The 20191-nt window shown below is 49.7% G+C and overlaps 1 protein-coding gene across 3 annotated transcripts; it reads right to left on the reverse strand.

The window, feature by feature from the left end:
* Positions 1 to 2315: 2315 nt before the first annotated feature.
* Positions 2316 to 17894, reverse strand: NECTIN4 (nectin cell adhesion molecule 4; the record flags this gene model as incomplete). 3 transcript variants are annotated; one of them, XM_080941685.1, is made up of 9 exons in its annotated part: positions 2316 to 2540; positions 2884 to 2958; positions 3404 to 3479; positions 3915 to 4068; positions 4317 to 4465; positions 5404 to 5524; positions 6488 to 6778; positions 8540 to 8899; positions 17819 to 17894. In XM_080941685.1, 9 exons carry the CDS (start codon positions 17892 to 17894, stop codon positions 2316 to 2318), a joined length of 1527 nt encoding a protein of 508 aa, XP_080797811.1. The 3 variants fall into 3 exon arrangements, with proteins under 3 accessions (XP_080797811.1, XP_080797812.1, XP_080797813.1); XM_080941686.1 differs by having other exon boundaries at positions 3915 to 4071; XM_080941687.1 differs by lacking the exon at positions 2884 to 2958.
* Between the last annotated feature and the right edge of the window lie 2297 nt (positions 17895 to 20191).

Here is a 20191-nt window from a genome sequence, read left to right on the forward strand (position 1 = left end):
AGTATTGACTGCTCTTCCAGAGGTCTTGAGTTCAAACCCCAGCAACCACATGGTGGCTCACAACCGTCTGTAATGGGATCTGATGCCCTCTTCTGGTGTGTCAGATGACACACATAAAATAAATAAATCTTTAAAAAATAAAAATAAATGACTGATGGTTCTAAGAGTTAGGGTACTAGGCTTGTAATTTCTCATAGCAGCCTCAGGAAGGTTTGCTATTCTTAGATCAAATGACAAAGACAAATACCTTCTGCCAGCATGGATTCCCAAATCCCAAAGCACATTTCCTACCTTCAATTTCTAGTGGAGAACAGTGGCTTGGATTATACCTGAGGAGTGTCTTCTTCTCACTCACTGTTGTGTTGAGCTGGAGAAATGGCTCAGTGGTCAAGAACACTGACTGCTCTTCCAGAGGTCCTGAGTTCAATTCCAAGCAACCACATGGTGGCTCACAACCATCTGTAATGGGATCTGATGCCCTCTTCTGGTGTGTCTGAAGACAGCTGCAGTGTACTTATATTTAATAAATAAATCTTTAAAAATAAAATAGTTGACTTTCTGGAGGAGGATCAGCAAAATATTTAAAAAACAAAACAAAACAAAAAACCTAAGGCACTGGCTTCCCCTAAAGGAGGTTATGTCTACATGGCCCTACCTGAGGGCTCTCAGAGATAGTGAAAATGTCTTCTAAAAGCTGCTTACTCCTTTTTTAGCTGTAAGTATCTGGGTTCTTGCCCTGCCTTGGAGCAAGGAAGGGATCACAGAGAGACTCAGTACATAGCACTTGTGACTTACCCAGTTCAAGGGGCAAGACAGGAATCAGACCAAAAAAAAAAAAAAAAAGGTTTTATCTGTTTATTTAAAAACAGAATATTATTTTATGTACAAATATACATATATTTACATGAAATATACATACTAAGACCCCAGATCCTTGGGGTCCATAAGTCCTGGGTTGCTTGGGAATGAAATGAGAACTTCTCCTTTAGACCAGCAGACTTCAGGCCACACAAGGTTTGGATACTAAATCTCCATGTTCTGGCTGCATAAGTTTGGGCAGGCTAAAGAAAAACAAACATCCAACCCCAGGCCCCACACATACAAAGTGCCAGAGAGCCCCAGATTAATGACTCAGAAACCCCTGGTGAAGGACCTGTTCCCACCTTCACCCAAAACACCCCTTTCTCCTCACCTGAACTTTCACCTTCCCCACTACCCTCTACCCTCGACAGCAAGTCCCAACTCCATGAAGGCACAAATCACTGTAGACACAGCTAGGACAAGATTTGAGGGGCCATGGGAGCCAAGTACCCCATCTCTAGCCTCCTATCCAGTGTTTGTACTTCACACCCCAGGCTCCAGACTCTTCCAGCTGTCAGCTCCCTCCCCAGAACCTCTTTGGGTGAAGGCATCCTAGGAAGAGAACTTTCCAGAACCACAGACATTAATCCCTGATGTGGGATCTGCTAAACAGTTTTGTTGAATGCCTATGTGAGCTGGCCTTGCTTAAATAAGCCCAGTAAAAAAAAACATGCACATAAATCAATAAGCCTTTTTTTTTTTTCATTTGGTTGTTTTTAAATTTTCTCTTATTAAAGGAGTCTGAGTAGAACTTCCTTGGAGTTTAATTTACAGAAGTTACGCACATGCAGCAGGCCCACAGGCCACCAGAGGGCAGAGGGCTTCTGTAACAGTTCTGGCCTCTGGAAGACCCCTGGGTGTCTGCTTCACACTTGCTCCCAAGGGGTAGGAACACAGCTCCCCCACTTTGGAGATCAGATTCTAGCTCCAGCTATGCCCGCACACCTGGATCTGGCCACAGTCTCCACCTCTCACTTCTAACCTCTGCATCGCTAATACTGCTCTGGGGTCTGAGGAAAATCCCTGCCTCTGCAGGCAGAGGTCACACATTAGGCATGCTACTCACAAACCACCCCCTAGTAAGGCTCGGCACACAGCCACAAATCCTGTGGCACACAAATCATTCACTTGGACTCTTAACATGACAGCATGATGCACAGGATGGAGAGTTACCCCCTTTGTGCACATACAATCCATTGATGCTCACACACACACACACACACACACATACACACACACACACGGAATGACCTACACACAATGGTGGGAGGCACTCAACTATCGGAGCCCTTCTGATGAACAAAAGTATTGGAGGTAAAGGTGGAGCAGTCAGTAGGGTGGGAAGTGTCTTCCTAAAGAAATGCCGGCATTTAAGGGGGTTTCCCCTAAGAAGAGCTGAAGTTCCCTCATGGAAGCAGAAGAAGACAGGCCTCGGGGAGGGAGGCAAGCCTGGGTCAGACCAGGTGTCCTCGCCCGTTGATGTAGATACCATTGCCTGTAGGTTTGGCCCTCAGGGTCCCGTTTTCCTGAACAAAATGGTTCATGGCCTGTTTGATGCCTTCATCCTGATCGTCCTCCTCCTCTGTCCGTCCAGAGCCTGGAGATAGCAGTTCCGTCTGTGTTTCAATTTCTCTCACTGTGGTTAGCGTGGAGTAGCTGCGGCCTTCTGGCTCTTCACTCTGGAGATCAAGGGAAGAAGGTTAAGTCAGAAATCAAGCTCAAACAGGCAGGGTAGGACTGGGTTGTGATAGGGTCAGAGGTCAGGTAAAGCATGGGTAATGGTTCTGCCAGAGGCATAGGGACTTAGAAATTTGGGGGCTGGGAGGGCAAGAACAAGTGTTACATATACAGATGGGGACACAGAGAACAAAGGCATAGCAGAAATGGGGGGCGGGGTATGCATGTAAGCTAGGGATGCGATGGGGGACGGGGATGGGGGGGGAGCTGCTGTCACACCACATCTGGGACCAGGAGAGGGGCCTGAGGAGTGTTGGGACACCGGTGGGGCCGGGGGGGCCTCACCATCACAGAGCAGCTACTGTTGTCCTTGAGACTATCAGGGTGGCCCTCCGCTCTCAGCCCTACACTCTCCTCCGGCTGCAGGGGCCCAGACATAGGGGAGGCGTTAGAAGAGCGCTCAAGTCTCTTCCCCTCAGTCTCTTCCCCTCAGCCTCTTCACCTTGCTCATCCTCCTCCAGTCTTCTCCCTGATCACCTTTCCCCCACCTATAGCTCCATGTCTGACACAAGCATCCTTCATCCCTCCCTCTCAAAACCCACCCTGGCACCAGCACTGGTGATGGTGGACTCCTAGAGCAGCCCCCAACCCAGTGCTAAGGGGGCCTCGCAAGCAGGAGTGCAAGTAGCCCCAGAGCATCGGCCCACCCCCACCTCCTACCCCCAGCTAATATCCCAGCCTCAGCTCAGCTCCAGCTATGAGTAAGCAGCCAGGCCTGGCGTATCTACAGAGAGCCCAGACTCAAGCAAACCTGTGTACCCACCCCCTCACCCCCGACAGACACGCACCCAACCTTAGCACACACCTGGCTCCTAGGGTCCGAGTGGTGAGAGTGTAGCCTCCGGATGGAATTCTCCCTGGTCAAAGTCAGCTCCTCCTCACTGGGAAAGACAATGGACAGTTGTCAGGAACGGACAGTAGCGACAGCCTTCTAAGGTGAGTCTAGCCTGGATGAGCCTGTGCAAGACCCCTGAAGGGTATGATTGCCAAACTACGCCCTCAACAGTGAGCATCTGTGGTTGCAGATGATGGTGTGTCTGGAACGCATGAATGTGCGACGTGGTGCTAAAGTGTGCATGGTAGGTGATACCTGGCGAATGTGAATTTGTGTTTCTCTCAGGCATAAGTCTCCTCCTCATCCGGTTGCGCTCCAAGTCCCAGGCCTTTCTCACTTCCCCAAAGACTCTGCCCACCTCTGATGTACAAGCTGTCACTAGGCCACACGGTCTCCTTTCTCCTCTGCTCTGGCTCACCTCCTGCTTCAATCCTCTTTGTTCTCAGCTCAGTTCCACCCACTCAGAGGAGCCAGGACTCACTATTTCTGGGTCATCTGCTGGGCCTTTCGCCGATGATATCGGGACATGAGTACCACCACCACCACCAGGAGGCAGAACAGAAGAGCAGCAATCACACCCACTACGACCACTGAGGCGGACACCAGATCCACCTGCTTTCCTGGATCCTCAGGGTCTGCTGGAGACAGGCCAGGGTCTGAGATGCATGCCCAAATCCTTCCCTGATCCATTCCCAGACCCTATTGCTACCATCCTCACGGAACACACCCACATCCACCCACTCATCTTAATCCTCTCCAAAATATAACAGCCATCATCCCCAAAGACATTCTGTCCCACTTCTTTCTCTGTCTTGCTTCCTGTTGCCCACCCCCAGTTCTGAACTCAGAATCCCTGTCTTTGTTCTCCAACCACTGTGCTCACCAAGAACTTCCACGGTGACCTGAGAGTCCCTCGACGAAAGTTCATTGCTGACATGGCAGACGTAGACGCCACTGTGCTCAGTAGTCAGTGGAGGGAAGCCCAGAGTGTCCCCTTTCACAAGCACCCCACTAGGCAGAGGTCCATCCAGCCTGAAGGACAGGGAAGCTGAAGGGTGCTGGCTGGGGCAGGCTAAGGCTGCCACCACCCAACGTGCCCAGGCAGCTCCTCATCCCCCTCCCCCATGACGTCACCCAAAGCCTCAGGCTGTTCCCACGGTGCCCCTCCCTATCCCAGACAGGTTTAGGCAGAGGCCCTTTCTCCCTGCCGCCCAGCCTGACCCGGGCACCCCCACACACACTTGGGGAAGATCCACACACATGCCATCCCACATGCTCCCACAGGCATTCTTTCATTCTACACCCGGTAACAGGTATACATGCTCTAAAGTCCACACAACAGGACACTCCACGCCTCGCTGGGCTCAGAGGGACTGAGAACCTGTGACCGCATGCTCCAACACCTATGATATTGCATGGTGGAGTAAACAAACCTAGCCCCAGGCACAAGGCCATAGGTGTCATTCATGTGTCCACATGTGAGAACACGCCTATCATAGGCTCACACACATGGGTATCCTATCCCTTTCTGGAAAAATGACAAGGACTCTTGAAGGAGCCAGTAGAGGTGGGTCTGTGTTTCTGAGGTGCTGGCAACATTCTGGTTATAAGAAGTATGGGTACAACAGCAGTTATAGCCAACTCTCTTTGTGTCACATGCACTTTTAGCTCTCACAGATACATAAAAAATTAATATTTAATATAGTTACATTTCATCATTTAAAGTTAGGGCAAAAAAAAAAAAAAAAAAAGCCAAGAAGATACCTACATATTCCCTATGTGTAGTAACCACATATTTCCTGAAACAAACCAGTAATATTTGCTGGTTATACATGTTTTTGTATTGGTTTGAATGTATGTATGTCTCAACTTATCTAGGTTTCAGAATAGGCGGTCCTTGCTCATAATGAGTTCATCCTGGCTCTGAAAAGGCCAGAATGCTAGGCCCTCCTCCAGGCACAGGCCCTTACCGTGTCCAGTTGTATTTGGGAGGGGGCTGGCCTTCGCTCAGGCATTTGAGTGTGGCTCCTTCTCGGCCAACATGCCACAAGTTTTGGTCCTCAAGGCCCCTCACAGAGGCCTCCGCAAGGACTGGAGTAGGAAAAGGGAAGAGGAACAACAGGAGGATCCCTTACTCCATGATTCCTTTAAACCCCTCTTCTTCCCCTGCTGGAACAGTCTCCCTCTACCCTCATCCACAACTCCTGGCCACATTGATCCCCACCCCAAGCTCAGAGTCTATTTTGGTTGACCTGTGCCATGAGTCCATTAGACCCTTGGGGTGATGGAATTTCACACTCTGGATCTCCTGTGGCATCTAGCACAGAGCTGCCCACAAAGTAGGTGCTCAGTAGCTGCCTACCGACCCACCAACCTGTTCATTTTCTCAGCAAGCAGTTGCTGATTCCCTACTTACACCCAAATTACACTATCATTTGGCACAAAGTCAATTGCTTGGGAACACACTATCATTGTAGGGTTTAAGATCTGTGAGATGCTTTGCATTCAAGGATGCTAATTCTCATCAGAATCCCATAAAGTTGCTATAATTATATTCCTTTGCTGGTGAAGGAAATGAAGTCTAACCAGATTAAATAACTGCTCTTAAGTAGCGAAATGGGGGCTTGTCCCAAGACTGCCTCCAAACCCCAAACTGTATGTTTTGCAAACACTTTCAATTCCATATTTATATTTTATTCTCCCATCTACACTCTAAAAACAAGGCCGTCTTTCCTACAAAGTTCACAGAGATGCTGGGTGGTGATGGCGCACACCTTCGATTCCAGCACTCAGGAGGCAGAAGCAGGTGGATCTCTTGAGTTTTAGGCTAGCCTGGTCTACAGAGTGAGTTCCAAGACAGCCAGGGTTACATAGAGAAACCCTCCTTTAAAATCAAAACAAAACAAAACTCTCACAGATCCCATGGTCTTCTATTTTTGGATTAGACTTAGACTCCAGATTTAGGCTGACCTTCCTGCTGTGGCTCAGAGTCAGAGTGTCTTAGCATCATTTTCAGAACATAGGGATACTGTACCCATACACCTCAATACTCACAGGCTACTTGGAGGGTATGGGTGATCCTTTGGTCCTGGAGCAGGCCGGGATGAGACACCACACAGGTCAGTGGCTGCCCATTCATGCTTCGGCTGGGCACCAGATGAAACTCTGAGGTGACCGCAGCTGAGCGGGAATGCTTGAAAGAGCGGCTGGACTGTGTGCCTTTGACCTCTGTGTCCCAGGTCACACTGGGAGCTGGGCTGCCCTCGGCAGTGCAAGAGGCTGCCAAGGTCAGACCCTGACCCTCTTCCAGAGGTGGACCAGGATTCAGCGAAGGCAGGGGAGGCACTGTGGGGGAGGGGGAGTATGAAAGATCTGCAGAGTTGCAGTCAGACCTCATCCCATCAGCCTTACCCAGTTCCCTTTCTCTCTCTCTTTTAAAAGATTTATTTATTTACTTATTTAATGGAGTGTGTCCGCATCTGGGACTCCCACATATGAGTACACTGTCGCAGACACACCAGAAAAGGGCATTGGATCCTGTTACAGATGGTTGTGAGCCACCATGAAGTTGCTGGGAATTGAACTCAGGACCTTTGGAAGAGTAGTCAGTGCTCTTAACCGCTGAGCCATCTCTCCAGCCCTCTAGTCTCCATTTTCTTATCTCACCAATAAATGTGCCAGAACAGTGGTATTATTTTAAGTGACTTTATATCTTCACTATTAGATTTTTAAACAATCTGTATAGGTAACTATTTTTATTTTCTTTTTCAAGTCGGAATTCTTGAAACAGAATTCTTGAAACAGCCCTGGCTGTTCTGGAATCCCTCTGTATAACCAGACTGGCCTCAAACATAGGTCATTTAAAAAAATAAAAATAATTTAAAAACTAATTAGATACTATCTATGTAATAATAACAATAATAGCCACTACTATGTACCAACTATTATGTTAAAACTTTACATACATTATCTCATTTAATTTTGCTAACAAACTAGTGAAGTGGGTATTATTATGCCTCTTCTTCAGATGAGAAAACCAAGGCTCAGGGAAGCTCAGTAATTTGTTGCAGGTCATCACTTTTTATGTGACAAAGTCTAGAGTCACAGATTTTGTTTTGGAGTACGTGTGTGCCTCAAATTCTCCATCCTCCTGACTCAGCTTCTAGAACAGTGAAGTGTAGATATGTACCACTATGCTCAGCTTCTTTCTCCTCCTCCTCTTCCTCCTTTTTCTCCTCCTCCTTCTTCAAACCAAGCTTTGTTTTTGTTTTATTTTTCCCTCCAAAACTTATGTTGTTAACTTCCACTCAAAGCAAAACCACTAAGGCTTTTATTTCTATCTTCATAATATCCCAAGCACAACATTGAAAAGGCAACTTGGTCACAGGTCCAAGTTGACCAGCACAAGTGCCTGTGGTGCAAGGTAGTGGCTTAAAAAGTGATTGTGGTCTTAGACCACACTCACTGAAGGCCCAACCAAAGATGGTATTACCCCCTCCCCCAACTCACATATTACATCATAGGGAGGACTCATGCCCACATCTGGGACTCCCACTTCCATAGGTTTTAAAATGACCTGTATTTGAAACCAGTTTGGTTTACAGGGGAACTTGAAACAACCAGGGGTACATACACAGAGAAACCCTGTCTTAAAAAAGAAAAAAAAAAAAACGACACACATTTAAAACCACAGAGCTTAGGATGGTTAAGGAGGCTTTGAGTTGGTGTTTTGTTTTTTGTTTTGTTTTGTTTTGTAGAGCTGTGGCAGGAACCAGTAAGTGCAGCTAGTCTGGCAGAGGTCCTCAGCTCTTTGAAATGCTGTGCAGAAGACAGAAGAAGCCCGTGCTATGCTGCTCCAGATGGACAAGGGTGCATGGAGGGAAATTCTCGGGCCAGCAGAAAGACAAACTTCCTAGTATGTGGATTAGTCCCCAGCTTGGTGGCTTTTGGAGAGAATTTCTGGATTGGGTGGGAAGGGCTGGATAATCCTCCCTCACCCCTATAGGACCTTATCTTTTATGTCTATCTGTACTGCCTCTGTCTCATCCATCTCTGCAGTCCCGTTGTCTCCCTTCCCACCCACTCAGCACAGCTGGCCCCACTCACCCAGAACACGAAGCCGCATCCGTGCCTGAAAGTTGCCGGCTGGGAAGGTGCTGACTCTGCATTCGTACTCTCCCTCATCCGCTTGCACAGCATTGCGCAGGAGGACGGAGCCGTCTAGAGGGTCTCGTGGGGGCGGTGGTTGCTCCACACGGTCCTCATAGGCAGAGTTCACATGAAGCCCGTATTTGGAGTGCAGTAGGGCCAGCTCCCGGGTGCCCTCGTTTGGGTCCACTCGAGCCCATGCCACCTGTCCCACCTGCTCATCCGGATCCCCTCGGTAGAAGCAGGGCAGTTTTGCATCCTGGCCCAGCACCACCGTCACTAAATCCGAGGTCTCCAGCTCACCCGCGGAGTATCGGCCTGCAGGGGGCAGACAGAAGCAGTCAGGCTGAGGGGGAGCGGGGTGGGGGGGGGCAGTCAGAACCAGTGGAACGCATCCAGGATAATAATGACAGCAAAGGCAGCCGGAACTCCTGGAGCAGTTTGTGCTTGCATAGCGCATTCAGACCATTACCTCATTAGAGCCACACTGCATTCCCAAGAGGTAGGCGTTATTATCGCCATTTAACAGAGGAGGAAACTGAGATCCAGAGAGGGGAAGTGGCTTGCCTACGGCCACACAGATGATTTATGGACGACTCACTCTTTTGCAGCCTAGGATTCTATTTGAGCAAAGTGAGAAACTAAAACATGCCCAGGGACCCAGCTCCTGCCCTGAAGGAGCTCACAGGCTACAAGGAAATGAAATCTCTGCGCAGGGAACCAGGAAACCAAGGACATATTTCACAGAAGGTTCAACTTATCAAAAGGGTAAAAGTGAATGCTTTTGGAAAGTATGGGAAGGAGTCATAGAAAAGGTTCAGAACATTTGGTGCCCAGAATGAGACATATTGGGAGGGAAGGGTCCATCCTTGGGAACATTTTTCACAGGACTTGAAGATGAGAGACTTGGATTCCCAGAGAGAAGGAGGTATTCCATGTGGGAGGGAAGTCTGGGAGCAGGAACCAGCATGTCACTAAAGACAGAAAGAGCCCCCAGGTCAGGGGCCTGGAGAGATGAGGTCAGGGCAGGCACAGCCATTGTGTCATTATGTCAAGCCCAGAATCAGAGGGCCAGGGAGGAAGGACTAGTGTGTTGGTAACTGATGAGCAGCTGTGTGGAGCATTCGAAGATTTTGAAATTAGATGTATTCATTATGAAACCTTATTGGCAAATAAAGATCCATTTCCTGCCTTCTTGGAACCTGAGGTCAGTTTAGGAGGAAAAAATACAAATGGCAAACAGATTATCTATCTATCTATCTATCTATCTATCTATCTATCTATAAATATATATGAAATCAACCAATGATTATTTCTTTTTTTTCCCAAAGATTTATTTATTATATACACTGTAGCTGTCATCAGACACACCAGAAGAGGGCAACAGATTTCATTACAGATGGTTGTGAGCCACCATGTGGTTTCTGGGAATTGAACTCAGGACCTCTGGAAGAACAGTCAGTGCTCTTAACCATTGAGCCATCTCTCCAGCCTCCAATGATTATTTCTTTCCTCCTCTTCCTTTTTCTTTTTAAGGCCAAGCCTAACTAAGTAGCATGTTGGACTGGCTTCAAACTTACTATTCTCCTGCCTCAGCTTCCAGAATACTTGGATAATAGGATGTACCACCCACCACACATGACTTGCAATGGTGTCTGACTTCGTGTTTGGTGGTTTGTCGGAGGTTGTTTTGAGGGATGCGGGAGTCATGAGTTAGGGCTTCATTCATGCTTCAGTAGAATCGGGAGGCCCGGGAGACCTAGAAAGGCATCGCAGGTACAGCATCAAGGTGAGCAAACACTAGGAGGTGGAGAGGCTGGCTGCTGGTTCAGGAAGCAATGAGAAGAGGACCCAACCTAAGGTAGGGTGTGTGTGTTGAGCAGCTGTGGAAAATGTGGCTAGGGAAGGGTGGGTCCAAATAGCCCAAGACTGCCCATGCCAGGAAAAGGAATTCAGATTTGGTCAAGAGGAAATGAAGAGTCCCCAAAGCATTCCTAGCCAACAAATGCCATGAACCAGATGACAAAGTGACCAGAAAACAGGTCATGGAAGGAGACGGAGGCAGACTCAGTGAAGCTGTAACCACATCCCTGGCAAGGTGATCCTGGGCAGATAGTGGTGGACACTTGGTCACTGATGGGGAAGAGAGGTGAGGAACAGGGAAGGCTCAAAGATAACTGGATGTTCGGGATGAGTAACCGATAAAGGAGGTTGGGCCTGGGAATGCCTATGGTTATGAAAAAAACAAACAAAACCCAGGGCCAGGGGCTGGGCCAGGGCAGAGAGTGCTCTAAGGTGTCAAGGGCTCCTTCCCTTTATACTCTCCACAGTTTACAATCCCTGCCTCTAACCGGCACCACACACACCCTGTTGCCTGTCACCTTTACTCACCATGTACCCCTGCCTGGAATGCTCTCCTTCCTGTGTCTGGAGAACTCCTACTCATCGCTGTCTGGTGGCTCCTACTCATGCCTTAAGACTCTGCTTAGGTATCATTTCCTCTTTAGTCCTCCCTCCCTTCCCCCACCTCAGGCAGCTTCAGGTGCTCCAACCCTGTGCTTCCCCAGCACCCTGCCTCAACCCCAGTCATTGCATTTTAACCTACATTACGCTTTCTCTTTTCTTGTTCTCCTTCCCCAAGGCATTGTGCTCCGTTAGGGTCAAAACAGAGTCACCTGCCACATATTAAAAACACGTTTCTTTATTTCATGCTCAGTCAGTGGTATGTGGCCTCCCTCCTGTCAACCGTAAGTGGACCTTGATGGATGTTTATTGACTGACTGAATAAATGGATGGATGGATGAATGAATGGATGGAGCCAGACATGGTAGCCCAGACCTGTAATCCCAATACTTAGGGAGACTCAGGCAAGAAGGTCTGCTTTAAGGCCACCCTGGGCACCAGGGAGACAATGACTCAATCCCAACCCCTCAAAAACAAAAAGAATATACACATGAATGAGCAAATATGGGAAAGAGAGAAGCAGTAGGAAGAAAGAAGCATCAAGAGGAAGGCACAGTCCCTTAGTTGGACCAGGCAGGGAAAGTGTTGTCATAGCAACTTTCGGGAGGAGGCAAGGTAGCCTGGCTGTCTGGGTTCACTGCCAAAGGGAGCATCTCCAGACTAGACAAAGGAGGAAGGGGATGGAGAGAGTCATGCATCAAAAACCTGAAGCAAAGGGGTTCCATGAGACAAATGAATGGGTCTTGTGGCTCTGATTGGAGGAGCAGAGGGGAGGAGGATGCTGTTTGGGAGTTGGGAGGGCCCCAGACTGGACGGGACAGACCTGCAGGGCCAGATACCTGGGCCCTGACCTGCCTAAGCTGACATTTGGTCCCACCCAGCCCAGCCTGGGAGTCCAGCTAACCACTTGCACCCCTCCCAGGTACCTCCTCCTGGCACTAAAGGGAAAAGGGTTGTCAGAGAAGGACTGGGGGTGGGGTGCCTGTAAAGCTCACTCTGCTGCAAAACACTCGTGGATTTAAGTCACAATAATGTGGATGCAGGGCACAGGGACGCCAAGCCCCGTGCCACTAAAAGACTCGAATCCTTCTGTGACACTGTCAGGTCCAATATTTTCATCCTTAATTAATTAATTTTCATTTTATGTGTATGGATGTTCACCTGCATATATGTATACCATGTGACTGGAGCCCCTGTAGGACAGAAGAGAGTATCAGTCCTGGAACCGGAGTCACAGATGGCACTTATCTGCCATGTGGATTGGGGAAAACTGTACGTAGGTCCTCCTCAAGCATCAGTGCTCTTAACTGCTGAGCCATTTCTCCAGCCTATATATTTCTATTTTTATCCCTGCTCTGTCCCCCACTCTCATCCCAAATCACCCATATTCTGCCCCCCCCCCCATACCTCTTTAGGGCACATCAAGGATTGGGTGCCCATCACATGCCTGAGTCTTCTTCCTCAATGTCCCTAACCCGTGAATCCAAGATCCTCATCCTGAAAGTACAAGCCCCAGTTTTGCAGACCAAGAAACCCAGGGCAACAGGAAAGTTCCTTTGGGATTGCTCCTAAAAAAACTCACACTATCCTGAAGCCAGTGATTAATGGAAGCATCTCAGGCTGAGGCATGCTCCAGGGCCTTCAGTTCATCTTCTAAATCAAAAGATACAAATTAAGACAGCTTGAGCCCAAGTATCCTTGTCCTGGGCTAAATGGACCAGAAGCCCAGGCTTCCAAGCCAGAGCAGGCCAGAACTGCCTCCTCCTCTCCCCCACCCAGTGCTTCCCTGGCGTCAGCATGATGATGTCACCAGACTGAAGGAGACACACCGCCTGCCTGGTGAGGTCACCTTATGGGCATGTAGTAGCCAGGCCAGGCCAAGCCCACAGACCCTTCTGTTGCATGCTGCTTGCTAAGGCTGGTGGCCTCTGGCTTCTTGGGCACTCCTCCTTCTTCTGACTCTCCCCCACCCCTCTTCTCAAGGAGCACCAGGACGCTGGTCAGGGGCCTTAGTGACTCAGAAGCTGCCACAGCAGCATGCCTAGCCACAGCCACCACTACCTTGCGCAAGGGAGAGAACAGGCCCAACTGGCCAGACGGGATCCCTGCCCTCAGCCTCCCCCACCCCTGGCCAGGCCCCCTCAGGCCTCTTTGGGGCCCTGCCCTTTGTGTACCCCGCCCGCCGCTACCAGACGGGTCCTTCATTCCTGGCTTAGGCTAGCTGGCTACACCCTATTCTGTTCCTTGGCTTTAACTTTCCTTTCTGGGTAAGGCTTGGCCTCTGAGCTCAAAGGGGGAAACTGAGGCTGGCCCTTGCAGATATTCAGCCATTGCAACATCTTTGGGAAAAAGATCTTTTCTTTTGAGGGACTTCTACCCATCAGCATCTTCTGCTGGTTCATAAAAGGACACACACACACACAAGGGTCTTTGAGGTTCATCTGTGTGTCAAAGGGAATAGTTGTCTTTTGTGTCTGAATGTCTGTAGTATCTTTGGATGAGGGCTAGGCCAGTTTTTCTAGTTCACTGGTAAGAACTTGGGGCTGTTTCATACATGTGTGTTCACCTCTCTCCAGGGAAATGCACATCCTACCTTTTCTATACCCAGAGAAAAGAGCTATATGTTAGCATATGAACACACATTCATGCACCATTACATGGGCAGCTCACCCTCTGAGCACATGGTACACATTCCTATCCTGCACAACTCTGTGCACATAGTAAATATTTTGATGTCGTTTATCTTGGCTTCCTCATGTGTGGCTCAGCTGCATTTGGTCAGCGTGTGGCTCTGGGCTTCTGCCCATTCTAATGTTGCCCCTGGCACCCCTCCCCATCTCACTCCAAGACTTCAGGGCAGATTCATCTCCGACCCAAAGTGGAGGTAACCAGAGATGAGGTCACTGTCCCTCCAGGTGATGGGAAACTGCCACCGGGCCTCCCTGACAACAAAACAAAGGCTCCCTCTCTCTCGCTCTTTGGGTTTCTACAAAAAGACTCCCACCCTTTTTTTACCCCCAATGGCCACACCCCAAGGCCCCCCAGTACTTCTGGCCCCCCAAGCAGAGTTTCTTCTCTGGGAATCTCTGTCAGGGCTTTGCTGCCTGCCACCACCAGAAAAACCAGCTCTGGCTCTAGGCCTGGGGTAAGAGCTGTCTGGTGCAGGTTTGGTGGGAAGCAAAGGGGGGGGGGGGGCGTCTGCCTGAGGCTAGGGGGAGGGGTCCAAGTTGTCTAGGGTCTCATTCTCTTTTGTTAACTCTTGCTTCCCTTCACCAGTTTCACCAGAGAAGGTTGGTGTTAGTTTGAAGTTAGAAAAGATGTGAGAAAGAAGCATGTAGACCCTCAATCACCCAAGATGCTGTAAACAAAGAAAAGCCACTTTGGCTCTTCCCTACTCATAACCTTGGCCTTGGAATTGAGAAACTTTGAAAACCAAAAACTTTCCCTTCGCCTTTACCCACCCCCCTTTTCCTAAGCCCCCAAGCTTAGCAAGAGCTTCCCAAGCCAGGCAAAGTGCCCACCCACAGACAAATGTCGGGGGTGGGGGCACATAAGTAACAGAGGAGGAACAATGAGAGGCAGCCAGCTCTGCCTTAGACACAGCCCTCAGCCCAGATAAGTCCCCTAAAGCCCCCGGAGCCAGAGTCTGAGCCCTGCTGAGTCACCACAGTGGGTGGGAGACCCAGAATTCAACTTTTCTCAAACTCCAGAGACTAGCCTCCCCTCCGAATTCAGACCACCCCCTCCTCCACTGTGGCCAGCTCTGCCTCACTCCCATTCCAGCCTCAACCTTAGCTTTCAGAAGTTTCAGAGACATGGGGGGAGGGGAGCAGAAAGCCAAGGGAACACGCACCAAGCTTTTTTTCTGTTCTAGTAGATATGGTACTCCCAGGATCCTCCAGAAAACAGGGGCATGACCCCTCACTCTTTAAATTCTGTTCTCAGATCTAGACCCCAGAGTTTCTCTACTCTCTGCACTCCTGACTCAGTTTCCCACTTGCCATTCCATCTCTTCTTTGCCTAATCTTTATCATCAGTGTAAATGTTGGAGGCTGGGCTATTCAGGCATTCTCTTCTTACAGGGCTCGCTCCCCTCGGTGGTTAGCACCCACTCACTTCACCTGAGGACCCCTGTATCCCGAGGCCATGCTCTAGAAGATGGAACTGTGCACACTAAATTCCTCACTGGCATCTCTGAAGCTGGAATCTTTCACCCTAGCCCCATCACTACAAAACACTAGGATGGAACCAGGGTCACTGGGGCCAAAGGCTTCCCTGGGATTCTCCTAGTTCTGCGCACTTGGGCGGGGAATCAAACCTCCCTTTCTGGCTTCTCTGGGTTTGGGTAAGTCCTACAGAAAGGGCCGGCCCACCTCTGTCATCAGGAGTAGAAAAGCAAGGATGGGGCCCCTCCCTTTCTAGGAAATTAATCTCAACAGAAAGTTGATCCTAACCCTCAGAATTCATAGAACAGCTCACTCCCAGGTCATACAGGACCCAAAGAGTCAGGGACTGGGATCCTGCTGGAAAGTAGTTTGCAGATTCAGGCCCCTCAGCCCCAGGGCAAGAGATGGAGGAGGGAGGAGGGATGGGACCTCACCCGGAAACTCATCCCATTAAGGAGAGACAAAGAGCTGTGGTGTTGGAGGCGCCTCCCAAGCCTGGGCTCCTCTCCCTGACAGGGGTGGGGCAGGGCCCTAGGGCTCAGAGCTCTAATGGCCCTGGAGTTGGGGGGCAAGTGTCACTTTGCGATAGATCCAGAAAGGCCAGAGTCCTTGGTAAGGGTTCTCTCAGCCACAGGGAGACTGACAAATTCTTCAAACACCACAAATGTTCCACTGCAAGCCAGGAGCTGGACAGTCACAGAAATCTAACATTTCAGAGTCAAAAGGTCTGCGGACACCATCTGCTCCTTCTTGTTCTCCTGAAGAAGAGTCTCTTAGCTGTTTTAAAAACACCCAACAAATTAATGGAAGAAATGGGACCAGAATGCAAGGCTCCGGATTCCCAAATCTGAGAGGTGTTCAGAGACATAAAATTAGCCTAGGTTCATAGGGCCAATTAAAGACATGCCCACACATAGGGGAGTCAGACTGGGGATGGTGGAACTCTCCAAGTTTTCAGGATCCCTGGGAACAGCCTTCGTCTCTGCGCAGGTCACTAAGGCAGAAACACAGTGATGTCCCCTGAGCTACTAGCTTCCTGGGCAATCCTGGAGCCAACCTTTCTCTTCCAAATAGCTTCTCTCAGATCTTGGTGACGTCTGAGGTAATTTTTGAGCCAGGAGTTCGTTCTCTCTTCACTGAGCTTCTGTTAGAAAGAACAATTTTGGAACATGGAAAGGGAAGGCAGGGATCCTTATTGTTCCACGGCCATCTTATAGTATCCTGGCTGGACCCAGTATGCTCTCGACAACGCTGGAGTGTCTACGCTGAGTAACCTTGCAGATCTCACCTACCTATCTGTTTCTCTGGGTTTTTTCCCAACTGTAAACTGAAGGAGTTGAAGTGCCCATCTTTTTTATTCCACCCAAGTCCTGGAGACAGCAGGACTCCATTCTTCAAGTGTGGGTAGGCTCCTCAGCAATGTGACTGTCTGTGGGGTTCCCGGGGCCCAGCCGGAGCCCCACCCTCTGGCCTTCAACAAGTGAAAAGGGCTATCTGGAAGATGGGAAGTAAGAGCAGGGTTGGGGGTAAAGGTAGGTGGCAAAGGTTGGAGATTAGAATGCTGAGGGGACCATTGATTCTTCTGTTAGAAGACCAGAGTGCCTGGCCAGGCATCTATGCCTTGTTTTCTTGAGCTTCAGCTGAGAATGGGGGTTGGGAGGAAATCACCAACTGACATTCCCTTCTTGCTGCTTGGGAATGAGGTGCTACTTGGTGCTTCTTGGGCTGAGGATTCTACCATCCTCTGCAGACAGAGTCCTGTCTGCTTTAGGAGAAAGAGTTCTCGTTCTCGGCTACTTGTTCCCCAGAAACAACCAATGGCATTCTACACTATGCTCCCCACCCCCTGTGCACACACTCTCCCTCTCTGAAAATGATGCATCCCTACAATTTATACATAGTCTCTTTATATTAGGCAGGCAGAAAGTACGATCCAAGGCATCCAACAGAGGTAACAGCGAGGTAATAAAATAAAAGTGGAGATACTTCATTTAGAAGGCCTTTCACCGTCTAAGCTCCCCTAACCATGTAAGAAACCCGTATCAGCATTGCCCACCTATTAGCGTGTGCCAGGGAAGGAGTACAAGGAGCCTCTTGGCTTTCCTGTAGTCCTTCAACAAGCACCCCAACCCTGGTGCTCAGACTATTGTCATGAGAGAAGGACACAGAAATGTCCACCCACACCCTAGACATCAGGTTCCCTGCGCCTGGTGAGTAGTGGGTAGGCCACAAATATGAGCAAGGGTCCTTTCATCCCACCCACTCCGTGTGTGTGTGTGTGTGTGTGTGTGTGTGTGTGTGTGTCTCCACAGAGGCCTTGGCAAGCAAGGCTTTGGCAGAGGTAGTTAGGGACTGCAGACATTAAGTGGCCAGGCTTTGGGGCTCAGAGGGACTTGAGAAGGAAGGACTACACAGGTTCCTCCTAGGGCACTGCTGGCTAGTAGAGTGGTTCAGAGAGATGGTCTCCTTTACCCAGAGTCCAAGGGAAGGGAATGTTTGTGTATGTGCTGTGTTTGTGTGTGTTGTGTGTGTGTGTGTCTGTGTGTCTGTCTGTCTCTGCCAGGTAGAGCTCAGAAGCAAGAATCCTGACGGTTCAGGCAAGTCCTACCTGTAAACGATGCCAGGAACAAGAGCAGCAGCCAGGCTTCAGGGCCCCACATCTCGGCTCCCAGGGACAGGGGCATTGGCTGAAAGGCAGACCTGCCCAGTGATTCCGGAGTTCCACGGAGTTCTCCCTGGGAGCCGGTTCTGGAGCTGTGTAAGGCTCTGACCCAGAAGGTAGAAGTCAGGGAGTCCCCAGGCACTGACAAATCTGTCTATCACACTTGGGTCTCCACTAGGGGACTGAGACCCCAGTTCTACCCACCCGGCCGTAGCTACCTCGAAGAGCCCGTAATGGGAGCCCTGAGCTCCCCCAGAGCTGCTTCCCACGCCGTGGCCAACAACGAAGGCAGAAACCTGGGAACCTGCTAAGCAGGTCAGAACAGGTGCGTCTCCGGGGGCCGGGCCTGGCACAGAGAGGAGACTCCGTAGCCACCGCCCCCACGGCCGGGGCTAGCTAATGGGCGCCAGGGAGGGAGGGAAGAAGGAAAGGATTTGGGTGCGGACAGTGGGATCTCATCCTCAGCAGGGGCTTTACCTGTGAGAGTATGGACCTGACTGGAGCCCCGTGGGGAGGGGGGGGGACACAGGGGTTGCAACAAGCAGGGCTGAGTGTCTTAAAGAGAAAGGTACCAGGATGAGCAGGGGCAAGGCCCTTGTGTGTGAAATGGAACCCAACGGTCTCATGTGCCAGCCAGTCCAGCTGTTTCCTGTGGTTCTTGACAAGTTCCTCAAACTCCTGAAAGGGCTCAGCTTTGGTACCCCAGAAGCAGGGGACAAGGGAGGATGCCCCTGGCTTGCTGGTCCCTCATCCTTCAGAAGGCCCAAGTCAGAGACTGAACTATGCAGAGGATGGTCAAGCTTAGTCTGGTGGCTTTTTTGGAAGCAGGAAGCAGGTTCAGAGACCCCCTGAGAAAGAACTTCACTGCGTTCCTCTGGCTGGCTCTCTGCATGGGAGAGGTGGAGGGACTGACCAAGGAATTAGTTCTGTGGATTCTTGCTTTCTTCTCAGTACCTTCTCTCCACAACTTGACACCTGGCCTGGAGTTTTAAAAGGAAGAGGGCTTTTTCTTCTTCTCTATGACATGTCCCCCTTGGTCATGGGGAGGACAACATGTCTGGACTTTGCAAGGATGGAATTAATTTCACACTTTCCCTGTACTCACGTAACACTCAGACACACCTGATCACACATTTCCAGTTTGACCGAATAAAAGTAATCACCAAGTGACAGCTGAGGAGCCAGAAGAAGGGGAGATCTTTACCTCCTAAGAGAGAGAGGCAAGATCTCTGGCACACTGGAATTTCAAAGGCAGGCATGCTGGTGCAGACCTGCAGTCCCAGGACTTGGGAGGTGAAGGCGTAAAGATCAAGATTTCCCTGATAGCTTTGCCTACACGGAGCATTGGGCTATCCTGAGCTACATGAGGCTCTACCTCAAATGACAAGAACAATAATAATTTTTTTTTCTGGAGATAGAGTTTCTTTATATGTCTAGCTGTCCTGGAGCTTGCTCTGTAAACCAGGCTGGCCTCAATCTCAGAATCTAGAGATCCACCTGCCTCCCAACTGCTGGGATTAAAGGCATCTGCCACCACTGCCCGTCGTGAATAAAATAATTTTTAAAATACACGTAAGCATGGAGAGACCAGAGAAAGAAAGCATGTCAGCTAGGTTTCATATCTGGAAACAGATAGAAAGGAAGAATGGATTATCATAAGCTATTTCCTTAGCTCTACCTGTTCAGGTTTTTGTTTGTTTGGTTTTTAGGTGGAGGCTTTGACCCAGGGCTTTGTACACACAAGTTCCCTGTCACCTATTCACTTTGTCAGCCCCCTTGCATGCAAATCTCACCCATCCCTCAAAAAACTGACCCCAAATGCCACATTTCCCACAGAGCCTTCCCGCCCCTCCCCCATTACTCTTTTTCTCTTGTCTTCTTCCTCAGCTTCTGCCAGTCTCTTTATTATAGCTTCTGTACCCATAATTTGTGTCCATCTTATCTCCTTAACTAAATTGTAAGCTTTAATGCATGAACCATTGATTGAGGCCTGTTGTGCGACAGAGATTCGGTGTGAGTGTTAAGCCGTGGGGAGGGATGATAGCTGTCCTCTTCGAAGTCCTTCAAAGCTGGGCTTGTCTTGTAATTGTGTCCGGTCAACTGTGCCAGGGCAGTTCACAACCCGCAATGGGAGCTAAGTGCACTTTTGACAAAGGCCTTCGTTTCTAAATAACCGAGTGTCAGTATGGGGAAAGTGGTGGTGGGTGGAATCGGCAGAGATCTCAAATGATCACAAATTACCTGGGTTATAATCTGGGCCTAACGCTGCCCCTAGAGTAGACCTGTCTCTGGATCCAACCCCTCAGCGCTGGCTACAGT

Source organism: Micromys minutus, assembly GCF_963924665.1.
Source record: "Micromys minutus genome assembly, chromosome: 1".
NCBI classification, from domain to species: domain Eukaryota; kingdom Metazoa; phylum Chordata; class Mammalia; order Rodentia; family Muridae; genus Micromys; species Micromys minutus.